The sequence below is a fragment of the Nycticebus coucang genome, chromosome 4, assembly GCF_027406575.1.
Source record: "Nycticebus coucang isolate mNycCou1 chromosome 4, mNycCou1.pri, whole genome shotgun sequence".
Lineage (NCBI taxonomy): Eukaryota > Metazoa > Chordata > Mammalia > Primates > Lorisidae > Nycticebus > Nycticebus coucang.
The window spans coordinates 105,458,034-105,470,994 of NC_069783.1; the positions used below are offsets into that span (position 1 = coordinate 105,458,034).

Consider the following 12,961-nt stretch of genomic DNA (forward strand, 5'->3'; position numbering starts at 1 on the left):
TCACACCACACACACATCACAGTCAAACATTATCACGTACTCTCACTTTAAACACCTGCATACACTCATACCAAACACTTTCACCCATATATCTGCCCTCCCTGTGGCTTCCACCATGACTGACCAAGGTTGAGTCCCTGCAAGTCACCCCAGGTCTAAATACAGAGGGACTCCGCACGAGTAGGGCTGGCTGGGCTGGGCTGGGCTATCAGATCCAGGGGCTCTGCAGAGGGCTGGCCCAGGCACCTGTGACACAATCTGCCTGGAGTCCTGAAGGGCAGGGCCACATTTCAGGTCCCCCAACTGCAGAGAAGGCAGAGGACTCTATCCAGGCCAGGTCCAAGGTAGATGTGAGGATGCCACCTAGGCCCATACTCTGTCAGAGCCACTCTCCTACAAAACCATTTATTTGGGGACAAGGTGGGGTCAAAGCAGGGTCAGCTGAGCCTGAAGTGCTGGGTACAAAGGTCATCTTGCCGGCCCAGTAAACCCTGGACTGGGATGAACTCCAGAGGCACCGGCTCAGGCCCCTTCTTCTTCAGGTCTTGCTCAAAGAGCTGCAAGGACGAACAGTAGCCGTTAGGCTGGTGCTCAGTGATCCTTGGGCCCAGGCCCTGGAGCCCAGCTCCCTGTACTCCCATTCCTTACCTCATATGCAGTGAGCTCCAGGAGTGGTGCAATGCTGACTTCAGGGACAGACAAAGTCTGGTTGATGACACTGGCGGCTTTGGATACCTCAGGGTGGTAATGATGTTGAAGGGTCTAGGAGGGGTACAAGGGGGCCGTCAAGGGGGCACCAGCCCTGCGGTGGCCCTACTGAGTGCCCTCAGGTGCTAACTCCCTCTCTGGGGCTTCTAAGCTGCTAACAGGAGATGGGGCAGCAGGGCTGAACACCCCCACCACCACCACCAATGCAGCTGCATCAGGGACAGAAGCAGCTCCAGGTGGATAAAGATTTCCTCTAGTTGACCAGGGTGACACAGGGCCCAAGGCCATGTAGGGCTGCAGGGAGTTGGGGGTTTAATAAGGGCTGAAATGCAGCTGGTTGAGCAAGGGGGTGGCACCCTCACCTGTAGCTCCCACAGAGAGCTCTCCAGGGCCCGGCTCTTGGCCGGGTCTTCTTCGATTGGGTCATAGGGGTCGGCATCCAGCTCTAGAAATGAAATGCAGGCCCTCGTCTGCTAACTGTCACTCAGGGGACACACGAAGGGGGAAGGACCACACCAAGTAGCCCCCCCCCCACAGGGCCTGGCCCCACCCTACACTCACCAGAAGCCTGAGGGCGATGCACGAGCACCCGGCAGGCGGGGTGTCGGCGCAACAGGTTGCAGATGAAGGGTAAGACCATGAGGAGGGCCTCGGGGGGTGCCGTCAGTGCCAGGCGGGCCAGGCGCTTTGCAAAGGCAGCTACCAGGTAGGCGGGAAGATGGCTGGGCAAAGCAATAGGATGTGAGATACCAGAGCTCTGACTGCCAGTCCTTCCACACCCACCCACCCCAGCCCAAGGCTGCAGCCCCAGATCTGGACAGGGTTAGGTACCCAGCAGGTGTCCCATAGACCCAGCTCTGGGCAGCTGTTCTGAGACCAGGCTGGGTACCCTCCAGGTACTCACGAGGATGACAGGAAGAGATCGGCCAAGTGGAAGAAACGGGCGCGATATTTAACATGGAAGATGGATGGGTCCAGGAGGCCGTATAGCTTCTGGTAGAAGTCAGGGTATTCCCTGGGAGTAGGGGCAAAGGTGACAGCATGCCACAACAGAGGGCCCCAGGAAACCACAGACCTAAGGCTGGAAGCTGATTCAGCCACTTGTTCCTAGTGGGCTCCCCTAACACCCTGACTTGATGGGGGTGGGGACCCAGTCTGGCAGGCCCGGGAGAGTCAGGGAGACCCATACGCCAGGGTGACACTCACAGGTTGTGCTTGTGGATCAGGACAAACAGTCCATTCAAGGCCAAGAGGCTGACGGCTCCTCCTGCAACAGATGCAGACATGAAGCCAGCCCAACCTGTACCCCACCCTGAGGCCCCTGAGCAGAGTCCCGGCATCACCATCTGTCCCACCATCCTCTCCCCAACCCACCATGTCCAGGAAGGGGCAGCAGCCCTGTGGGCACTGGGCCACCACCTCAGCCACATAAAAGGGAGATGAGCCCCCATCATTGACTGCTGGGCCTTACCGAGGTCGTAGGCACTGCTGAGGAAATCTATCATGAGCGTGGGCTGTGCCAAGTGTGGCAGGATGGAGTCGTGCACTATCACCAGCACCTTCTTGTAGAGGCTCAGGGGCAGCTGAGGGTCGCAGTAGGTCAGGGTGTTGCCCCCAGGAAGAGCAAAGAACCCGCCACCCATCCCCAGGAAGATCAGGACAACCACCAGAGGCCAGAAAGACAAGGACACATGCCCCCAGGAATACTAAGATGTCCCCCCAAAGAAGATAGGATGCTCCCTCCAGGCCCCTACCTTGTGCTTGAGGAAGCTGAGCCACATGGCCTGGAACGCCTTCCTGTGCTCCTGCAACAGCCAAGGCTGCATTGCCACTCCCCACCCCCGACCCCTCAGCAGCTGCCACCCTCCCTCCGCGTCCTGACCCCAGACCCCGGAGCTACCAGCCCTAAGAACCAACACACACTGTACCTATCGCTGCCGACCCTCTCCCTGTCCCTACTTAAGTCAGGAGCTGCTAGAACCCTTGGAACTTGAGAACCCTAGGGGCCCTGAAGCTCTAGGTCTCAGAAACTCCAAGACAGAAAGCCCTGCAAAACGAGGAGAGGTAAACTACGTTCCTGGCAAGTACAGAAAGAACATGCAGCACATCTAAAACTGCCCACAAAAATGATGTGTGGCATGAAAGAGTCCCCAGAAACCATGAAGCCTCCTTCTGGCCTCTGCCAGCATCTCCTTTCGCGCTTGCCCATGAGTGGTCCTAGGGACCATGCTAGCTGCCACCTCTGTCCTGAGAGCTTTCTTTGGAGAAATGGGGTGGTGGCTGGGCCTCTAAGGGTCCCACACATGTGGACATATGTGCATTACATATGTGGACTGTACCCACATAGAGGGTAGAGGCTGTGGCCCTGGAAGGCTACCCACCCCTCCAGAAGTAACTCACCTTTAGATGAGCAATTTTCCATTTGTCTGATGACTCTGCAAGGACACAAGTGGCCAAGGGTCACCCGCTACTGTCCTGGCCCTGCCCCCAACTCCTCCTGCTGGACACTCACCCATGCGTGACACATAGAAGTTGGAGAAATTGCGCTCGTGGTGGGGCAGGCTCACAGCAGACAGCAATGTGAAGGCATTATTCCAGAAAGTGAGGGACACCTGCCAGGAGCCTCATCTGAGCATCTGGATGCTGCCCCCACCACCCACCAGGAGAAGGACTAAGGGACCTGTCCACTTACCTCAGAATGCAGGTTGGTGATGTGGGCCACAGTGTTGGTGGCTGCCTGCATTGTGTGGTAGCGGATATCATCATATTCCATATACTCCCGGAACTGGGAGAGGAGCAGGCTGTGGTCCTCCTCAGTCGACAATAGGCCTCCCACCACCAACTGGGGGCAGAAATGGGAGTGAGCACCTCTCCCCACTCCAGGCACAGTCCAGTGGCATCCATACATGCTGCTGACACCCTGCCAAGCCCCATGCCAGAGGCCGACTAACAGGACTACTTCCCACAACCAATGGGTCACCACAGAGACGCCTGAGCAGCCAAGCTCACCCCTACAGGGAGGGGCAGGCATAAATGTCCTATCCAATACCCACCTGTTCATCCAGCCCAAGCCAGGGGACACATCTTGAGCTCTACTCTATGAGGTTCTTTGAGAGCTGCCACCAAGACCCTTACCTTAAAGAGCCTGCGGGGGAACAGGTAGTTGCCTTCCCACTTGGGCTTCTCCAAGGGGTGCATTCCTTCCAGCTGCACAAACTTCATGAGTGTGCTGAGGGCCAGCTCCTACAAAACAGGAATAGGGTAGCCATGACACTCCCCCAGAGCTCACCCAAGCCAGGGAGCCCATCATTGCCAGGCCCAAGAGCACAGAGAAAAAAGGGACCCTGTCTTCTGCTCTAGCTGCTGCCAGCCACTATCAAGGCCTCCACATCCTGTGCCTGAAATGGGCAAGATGATGACATCTAAAGGTAATGAGTGTGGGGCTCAGAATAGGATCTGGCCCAGGGAGCACATATAGGCAGATCTGTGTCATGGGGCTGCCTGGCTGCCCTTGTCATCTGTATCCCGAGAATGCTGCTCTGAACCTCAGTGACAGCTGTGAGAACACAAGTGTGAGAAGCCAGCAGGGCTCAGAAGCTCTGGCCCCATGATGACAAATGGGAAAAGTGGAACACCAGCCCAAACCAGGGAGGCCCTGAGCACTATACAACAAGATCCTCTGGGAGTCAGTCACAGGAATGGATCACCACCTTTAACAGCTCTGTTGGGATGTAACTCATGTGTTGTGCAATTTACCACTTAAAGCATACAAGTCAGTGTTTTTTACTACATTTGTGGAGCTGTGAGACAATCACTACCACTTAACTCTGGGGCCTGTGCCTGCATAAAAGGAATTCCCAGCTCTCCCTTCATCCAGTTATTGCCACGAACACACACTAGCCTAATGCAATAGAGCTGCTGACTTCTCCGTAAGAAGCTGAAAACAGATGTTTATGTGTGACATTTCCCCAGCTTTTAAAAGTTAGGGATTCAGGTTCAACATATTGGCGAGGACGCAAGGCACATGGAACCCTAGCACACAGCCCACAGGAATGTAAAATGGTGCCTCTGCTGTGGAAAACAGCCTCAAACCTCAAAATATTCCTCAAAACGTTAAACAGAATTACCACAGAACCTGCAACACCACTTGTAGGATGTGCCCAAGCAAGATGAAAACATCAACACACTAAGTCATAGGAATGCACAGGTAAATGTTCATAGCTACATTCTTTGTAACAGCCAAAAGGTAGAAATGACCCAAATGTCCCACAACACGTGGACAGGTCAGCAAGGTGCAACGTACTGTACTTTGTGATTGAGCCACCAAAGGGAATGAAGATCTGACACGGTGCAGGACAGACAAGCCTTAAATGTGTCATGATGAACAAGAGAAGCCAGACACTAAAGGCTGTGTATCATATGATCCCACTTACATGGGACATCCAGAAAAAGCACATCCACTTAGACAGATGGTAAATCAGTGGTTTCCTAGGGCTGGTGGGGTAGAGTGTGAGGGGTATCTCTGAGGAGTGACTGTGAATAGGCATAAGATTTCTCTTTGGGGCGATAAGGTGTGCTGGAGCTCAATAGATAAAAGACACCACCTATATACTTTAACTTGCAAATTATAGATCATGTGAATTACACCTCAGCAAAACTGTTGAAGAATGGAAGACCCATTCCTATGGCTGTGGACTGCAGCGCAGGCTAAAGCAAACACATGCAAACTGGATTGGTACAAACTTGGCATGTAGGTTCCACTGTGAGTGATTATTGGCTCTGGCTGTCCCTCTTCAGCTAGTCACAAACAGTACAGGACCAGATAGCCACGTTTCTCAACAGGCCTGAAGGCCCACAACATGACACTCCCAAGTCAGGGGACAGAGCGAGGCTGCCCACCAGAAAACTAGCCAAAAGAGAGCAAGCATCCTTACCCAGACAAGTGCAAAAAGAAGTGTCTACGCCCACAGCCCTGCACTTCTGCTATGTGGACTGCCTGGGAAGTGAGGGTGCCAGAGATAGACAGATGAAGCTGAAGCTGGCTCCATGACCCCAAGACTCACCTTGACCTGAAAGGAGAAGTGGGCCAGGAGTTCCCCCAAACGGTTGCAGCAGCTGTGGTAGCGGTGTCTCATCCATACCTTGTACTTACGCATGGCTCCTCGGGACCCTGCCCACAAAGTCAATGTAGTCATCAGGCCACACTGATGCCCACATGTGCCAGGCCCAACCCAAGGTCCTGAACCCATATCCATTGCTCTCTACTCAACCTCCACAGCTGGATATAAGTCACCACGCCACCACTCATGTGGTGGAGCCAGAACACTCCCTGGGCCCTGCACAAAGAACCGCTGGTAACTCAGGAGAGCCTCCAGCCAAGGTTCCAGAGTTAGGACCCCACCCCCTCACTATACCAGGCTCTGGATGTTCCAAAGATGGGGCCATGAAGCTGGATTACTGTAAGCATTAAACACTACCACGCCCGTGGGACAGAACACACAGTTAAGAGGCATGCCTTGTTCAAAATCCATCTAAGCCTGGCCCCAGGGTACCTGTGTTACCTCTCAGAGGGATATCTGAGTCCTCCTTCATCTGAATGCGCTAACACAGGGTTTTTTGCGCCGCTCATCCCATGGCGACAAAGCCTCCTTGCCGGTCACCAAGCAAGCAAAGAGCCAGGCCAGGAACGGTCGCGGCCCCTGCAGGCGCTCACCTGCCATAGCTGCCCCCTCGGAGGGCAGAGGGCCCACGAACAGCTCTCCGCGTTCCAGCATGGCCCCGAAGAGACGGCTGCATGTGCGCACCGCTTCCTGGATTTCCTCCTGGTCCTCAGACTGCAAGGAGAGAGTGGGGCCAGGGAGCACCACAGGGCTGTCACTGCCCCTGCCCCGCGACCCCACGCTAATTCACAATACTCGGTTCTGACCCTCTGGCCTGTCCCTGAACCGCCCCAGCCCCGCACCGGCCACCTGCAGCACCGCCAGGATGTCGAACACGGCGTTGGCCTCGCTGCGGCTCCTCAGCACCGCCTCAAGCAGGCGGCCCAGCGCCCGGCGCGTGCCAGCGGGACCAGGTTCCCGCTCCATGCCGCCTCTGTCCGGGACGCGACCGCCGCGTCGCCCAACTTGATCCCCGCGCGCACCGCCTTTGTGGTACCCCGCCGCACACCGCTGACGCCATCGGCACGCCAGACGTCATCCCCGTGCGCGAGCCGGAGCGGCGTGCGGCTTGGCGCACCATGGCGCTGTTCCACATCTTGCGGTACCCGGGCCCGGAGGCAGCGGCAGCAGCAGCGAAAGAGGAAGAGGCTGGGGCGGGCGAGCGGGCCCGGGTGCTGCTCGAGCGCCTTCAGAGCCGGGCCCGCGAGCGGCAACAGCGGCAGCCCGCGCCTCCCGAGGCGGCCCCTCATTCCGAGGCATCGGGAAGGCGGCGGCGGCGGCCCCGGAGGCGGCGGCGGGGTAGTCCGGAGGCGCCCGGAAGCTCCGAAGCGCCACAGGAGAAGAGGCCGAGGGCGGATGACCAGCACGAAAGCGCGGAAGCGGGAGTGCCAGGCCGGCGGGCTGGGCTCCCCTCCCGAGCGCCGGCGGGGGCTGACGCTCCGCTTGGCCCGGGTGTGCGCGCAGAGAGCAGCGAGGAGGCGTTGGGGGAGCAGGGCGCGCGCGCCGAGGCGGCTCCGGACGTACCGCCCGCGGAGGAGGCGGCTGAGCCCACGGCCTCCGCCCTGATGCTGGGGGGCTTCGGGAGGAGGAAGGCACCAAAGGTGAGCAGCTCACTTGGAGGCAAGGCGGGCTTAGCGGTACGATAGGGTTGGGTGAACGAGCATCTTCCCTGGCCACAGTTGGCTGCCGAGCACCGGGCTTGTGTCTGGCTCCTGTAAGAGACGCAGCGTTTCCAATGCGCCCCTTCCTGTCTTCTTTCTCCGACATAAGCTTTTTTGTGCATGTTAAAAGAGCTGTTCTTTGCGCTTGCGATCTCAGGAGTAAAACTCAGGAAGTTCCACCGGCTTTTTTCCGTGGGGTGTGTTTGTCTTGGTAAAGAGATGGTGTGCAGTTTCTGTGAAGAGAGCAGGAGGAGAGCAGGCAGCGAGCTCCCTGGCCCTTGGGTGGTGCTGTGGGTGGAAGTTCTCTCTGAGGCAGGATGCAAAGGTCAGAAGAAGCCAGCAGGCCTGGGGGGCGAAGGGGGGGTAGGCTGTGCTAGGAAGGGCAGAGCTGGGCAGAGACATTGAGGCAGGTACCAGCTTAATGCGTAAGACAGATGGTGTGGCTGGGGAAACACAGAGGACATCACAGGCACAGTAGGGTATGGAGCCACTGCTGGTGCCATGCTTTACCCAGCAAGTAGCACCTGCTACTGTGTGATTTTTAGTTTCTCTGAAGGCTGAGTAGGAGGTGGGGCAGGGGGGAGGCTGGTTTGAAGAAGAATTGGCAATGCAATCAGGAAGCTTTTCAGGTCTTTCTCCTCCAGTCTTTTCAGCTTCAACATAGGTATTTGGTTTCTGTGTGCTCCATCGCCCCAGCCTGGAGGGCTCTGACACATTCACCTGGTCTCTTCTTCTTTTGTGATAGGTCCAACCTTTTCTGCCAGTGTGGCTGGCTGAGCCAAGTTGTATCCGAAAGAACATTGCTGAAGGCCTTGTTCCAGTCGAGGACATCCCTGAGGTCCACCCTGACTTACAGAAGCAGCTACGAGCACAGGGCATCTCATTCTATTTTCCAGGTGCCCTAGTCCTGGTGGATGGCAGGGAGGGCACCTTCTAGGAAGGTTCTCAGCCTTACTAGATGAACTTTTCACACAGTTAAAAGGGGTCATGACCCACAGGTTGAGAACTGCTGTTCTAGAGAATCCTCAGGCAGGACTGGGAATGACCACAGCTTAGGAGCTCCTACCACATCTGGAGTCCTTAGGCTTATGGTTCCCAATGCTCCTTGGGGCCCTGGTGCTTTCCTTGAGGCAGAGGTTCCCAGTTCTCCAACAGAGCAACGCAGCCCAAAGGTCATAGATAGGGAAGTGACTGAGCCCAGTATAAGCAGGACTTGTCTCTCATCTTTCCTTGTCCAGTCCAGGCAGCTGTGATTCCCACCCTCCTGGAGAGTGCAGCTAATGGGTTTCTGGTGGGCAGAGGCGGCTACCAGCCCAGCGACCTCTGTGTTTCTGCCCCAACAGGCAGTGGGAAGACACTGGCCTTTGTCATCCCTGTGGTACAGGTGGGTGTCAGGGTCCCCACCCTCTGCAGTGGGGGTTCAGTGTGCAGCAGGGATTCATTGCTGACACAGGCAGCCTCCCCATGCAGGCCCTGCTGCGGCGAGTGGTGTGTCATGTACGTGCTCTGGTTGTGCTGCCCACCAAGGAGCTGGCCCAACAGGTATGTGATCCCTGCACTGGAGGTCAGCACTGTGACCTTGGCTGCCATACTGGGCGTGCATGTACTAATCTCCCAGTGACTCAGACTAGCCTGGAGTCGTTTCCACTGTGTGTGTGGGCAGATATATCCAGGCCAATGACAGGCTCTTTCTCTAGGTAAGCAAAGTGTTCAACATCTACACAGACCCAACACCTCTAAGAGTTGCCCTGATTACTGGACAGAAGACACTGGCCAAGGAGCAGGAGAGCCTTGTACAGAAGACGTAGGTTCTCCTGGGTGGTAGGCTCTTTAGGAGGGTCCCCACTCGGGTGCACACAGCCAGAGAAGAGCAGCCACTATTGTAGCTGCCAGGCTCCTATGAGCAGCAGCCCATGCTGCCAGTATTGGGAGAGGGTCAGTACTGCATGGTGAGCCAGGTAGTGCCTTGCTGACAGAATGCCCTAGGAAGATCTTTTGAGGAACTATACTATGGTTTATAGAACAGATGGCTACCGCTGCCTAGCTGACATCGTGGTGGCCACTCCTGGCCGCCTGGTAGACCATATCGACCAGACCCCAGGATTCAGCCTCCAGCAGCTCCGGTTCCTGGTAGGTCACCCATCCCAGAAGCCAGGGCTATGAGTGAAGGGCTGATCTTGGCAGGGAGCCTTCCCACCACCCAACACCAGGTTTCTCACCCCCCAGGTCATAGATGAGGCCGACAGGATGATAGACAGCATGCACCAGTCCTGGCTGCCACGAGTAGTGGCAGCGGCCTTCCAGAGGGAGGGCCCCACGGATCCCTGTGCTGTGCTGCAGAGGAGGCAGCTCCAGGCTGTGACCGCCGCCAGGTATCCAGCGTTGTGCTCAGGAGCTGGCCGCCCCTGAGCAGAGGCTGCTGTGCATGCTACTGCTTTCTTGGTATGAGACGAGGGTGGAGTGAATTCCATCAAATTTTGTTACATAGGACCACACGTGTGTCGGACACCCCACCCTGGTGTGGTGCGGGCTCTTCTCTGCAGTCATGAGGAAGCCTGTTCCTGGAAGTTCAGGAGGGCTGCAGATGGCTCCTTCCAGTAATCCCCACACCCCCTTCTCTTCTAGCACCTACTGTCCCCAGATGCCTCTGCAGAAGCTGCTCTTCTCAGCTACTCTGACCCAGAACCCTGAAAAGCTACAGCAACTGGGCCTCCACCAGCCCCGGCTTTTTTCCACAAGTCTGGCATGCAAGGGCCCCCAAGATGGAGACGGGGATGTGGGAGGGAAGTATGCTTTCCCTGTGGGGCTCACGGTGAGTGGGGCACATGCAGGGCAGAGGAGGGCCCAGGTACTTTTGGCTCTCTGCCAATCTGTGCTGCCTCCTGCAGCACCACTACGTGCCCTGTAGCCTCAGTACCAAGCCACTGCTTGTCCTGCACCTGATCCTAGAGAAGAGCTTCTCCAGGGTCCTCTGCTTTACCAACTCCCGAGAGAACTCACACAGGTGAGGGCTGGGCAGGGCACTGCTGGGGCAGTCTGGTCCCAGTGCCACTTGGCTGTAGCCTTTTTCTTTCCCAGGCTCTCTCTGCTGGTGCAAGCTTTTGGAGGTGTGAGTGTGGCTGAATTCTCTTCCCGCTATGGACCTGGCCAAAGGAGGATGATCTTAAAACAGTTTGAACAGGGGAAGATCCAACTGTGAGTACCTGGAAGGGCCTGGGGCTCTGGAATGAGGGTGTTGACCCTCAGTGTTAGCTGGGGGTCTCTCTGAAGAGCACTTTCTTCAGGAGATTGGCCTCCTGTGCCCCCCAACTCCATGCAGCCAGTTCCCAGAAGGCCAGATCCATCCCATGGGGCCAGTTAACAGGTGTAGCTGTCCCTTTTTCTGGCTTGGGTGGGCCCACAGTGCTGTGTGTCCCAACAGCCTTATCAGCACAGATGCCACTGCCCGTGGCATTGATGTGCAGGGTGTGGAGCTGGTGATCAACTATGATGCTCCCCAGTACCTGAGGACCTACGTGCACCGGTGAGGGCATCATGTGGGGCCTTTGTGCATGGTTCTGGGTAGGGGTTGGAGAGAGAAGCCCCCGTACGGGCCCCTAAAGGGCCAGAAGTTGCTGTCTTGAGATGGTTATGTTTGATGCAGGGTGGGGAGAACAGCCCGAGCTGGGAATGCTGGACAGGCCTTCACACTGCTCCTCAAAGTGCAGGTAAGGCTGTGAGGGCCTTAGCGGGGCTTCTGCCTGGACACATGGGGGCTGCCTGAGACTCCTTCCCACATGTGAGCTTCTCTCTCTAGGAGCGGAGATTCCTCCGGATGCTGACTGAAGGTGGGGTGCCCGCACTGCAGCGGCATGAGCTCCACAGTGAGCTGCTGCAGCCGCTGGTCCCTCGGTACGAGGAGGCCTTATCCCAACTGGAGAGGACAGTCAAGGTGAGGGCCATACTGGGCCTGTGAGACCCTCTGGTGGTAGCAGTAGTGGTGGTCTCGTAACTCAAACCTTAGATGCTTCCAGAGGATGTCTTAACAAGATGGGAAAAGAGGAAAGTAAGGAGGAAATGGGTTGAAACAAGTTTATCCTCAAGCTTGCAGGAGGGTTGGGAGACAGGAAGTACTGGGTTCTGGGGATGGAGACAGCTTCGTGGCCCTGGGGAGGCAGCTCTTGGTGGCCAGAGCCAGGGCCCCGTGGCTGGAGAGGGGAAAATGTGGATGGTTCTGAGACCTTCCTCCTACAGGAAGAGCAGAAGCAGAAGGTGGCCTAGGCTGCAGACTTGAAGAACCAGAGGGACCGAGCCCTGTCTGTCCTGTTGTGGGACAACAGTCACTGTCTTTCCCTCCTTCCAGAAGAACCCTGAGCAGTGGATGCTGTACTTGAGAAAAAACAGGAATTCTTTAAGGTTTCTGAGGAAGCAGCCAATGGACATGGCCTTCTTCTCCAGGCCCCTCTCCTCTGAGACTTCATGGCTTGTTGCCTTTACAACCTGAAGCAGAAGTTTGGCCTGAAATCAACATAGCCTTTGTATATAAAGTATCTGTGAAACTGTGAAAACTAGCAACTGTCAGGTTTTTGGCTGAGAGTTCAGGGATTAGCCTTGAGCTGAGACCTTGCTCTTCTAGAAACACGAGCATGTTCACCATCTTTCCTTGGAAAGGTCATCCTATGAGTCCTTCCGTGGTGTGTGAGGTGGCCATGCCAGGCACAGTCTTACTTCCTGAACTGACACTGAGACACAGGCACATCCTCTTCCAGCCCATGTCACCTGCAGATCCCAAGGAGAGGTGTTGTCTGTTATCACAGGGGTCATAAACCGCAGGAGTCAGCTGTGTAGTCAATATTTTACTTTAAATTAACTGCTACATGGGTATAAAATAAATTCAGAACATTAAAAGTTTTCATCTTGAATAGAGTGGAAAACATTAAAAGCACTGACCACCGTTGAGAAGGCTTCCATCTGAAAATTTTATATGATAATATTAAATACATAGAAAAATAGGAATGAACTGTGATTCTTTTGAAAACTTGAGTTCTTGACACTGAGATGCACCCTCAGTTACCTGTGATTGCCACCTCCCAGTCCCAGGATAAGGAAACACATGAGAACAAGTAAGACCGTGAGAGTGGAATGAAATGCTGGCTGGAAAAGTGCGCAAACTTGAAATCCAAAACTAAACAAGTGCAAACTTATTGGGGCTAGAGACATAATGTTCTCTTACAAGACAGGTTTCCATTTTATGGCAGGCTGTGCACAGCACACCCTGAGTATACTGGAATGTGGGGCTGTGGTGGAAGCAGGAGCCTGGGCTAGGGAGTCAACTGCCTTGAGGTACCTCCCATGTCTGCAAGCCTGGGGCCTGGCTGGCTAGGTCCTTCTGGGGCCCACACATCCCACCTCAGGGGCAGGAGGCACCTTCCTAACTGAAGCTGGGCTTGCTGG

The 12,961-nt window shown here is 55.8% G+C and overlaps 2 protein-coding genes across 6 annotated transcripts; one reads left to right on the forward strand and one right to left on the reverse strand.

Moving 5' to 3' along the window:
- Positions 1 to 389: 389 nt before the first annotated feature.
- Positions 390 to 6,895, reverse strand: NOC4L (nucleolar complex associated 4 homolog). 2 transcript variants are annotated; one of them, XM_053587159.1, is made up of 15 exons: positions 6,678 to 6,894; positions 6,422 to 6,542; positions 5,772 to 5,878; positions 3,844 to 3,951; positions 3,401 to 3,550; positions 3,221 to 3,320; positions 3,109 to 3,143; positions 2,463 to 2,513; positions 2,180 to 2,291; positions 1,915 to 1,975; positions 1,613 to 1,723; positions 1,270 to 1,430; positions 1,071 to 1,153; positions 649 to 762; positions 390 to 557 (listed from the first exon to the last, which is right to left on the reverse strand). In XM_053587159.1, the coding sequence occupies exons 1-15, from the start codon at positions 6,792 to 6,794 to the stop codon at positions 438 to 440; spliced, it is 1,551 nt and encodes a 516-aa protein (XP_053443134.1). In that variant the 5' UTR covers positions 6,795 to 6,894; the 3' UTR covers positions 390 to 437. The 2 variants fall into 2 exon arrangements, 1 of the variants encoding a protein (XP_053443134.1); XR_008379404.1 differs by lacking the exon at positions 1,071 to 1,153 and having other exon boundaries at positions 6,678 to 6,895.
- On the forward strand, positions 6,896 to 12,558 carry DDX51 (DEAD-box helicase 51). Of its 4 annotated transcripts, none has more exons than XM_053587155.1 (14): positions 6,896 to 7,468; positions 8,274 to 8,424; positions 8,767 to 8,912; positions 8,999 to 9,070; positions 9,226 to 9,332; positions 9,550 to 9,658; positions 9,755 to 9,900; positions 10,154 to 10,340; positions 10,417 to 10,532; positions 10,607 to 10,723; positions 10,950 to 11,051; positions 11,172 to 11,235; positions 11,325 to 11,459; positions 11,762 to 12,558. In XM_053587155.1, the coding sequence occupies exons 1-14, from the start codon at positions 6,947 to 6,949 to the stop codon at positions 11,786 to 11,788; spliced, it is 2,001 nt and encodes a 666-aa protein (XP_053443130.1). In that variant the 5' UTR covers positions 6,896 to 6,946; the 3' UTR covers positions 11,789 to 12,558. The 4 variants fall into 4 exon arrangements, 3 of the variants coding, with proteins under 3 accessions (XP_053443130.1, XP_053443131.1, XP_053443133.1); XM_053587156.1 differs by having other exon boundaries at positions 8,872 to 8,912; positions 11,762 to 12,540; XM_053587158.1 differs by lacking the exons at positions 9,226 to 9,332; positions 9,550 to 9,658 and having other exon boundaries at positions 11,762 to 12,540.
- Positions 12,559 to 12,961: the final 403 nt, after the last annotated feature.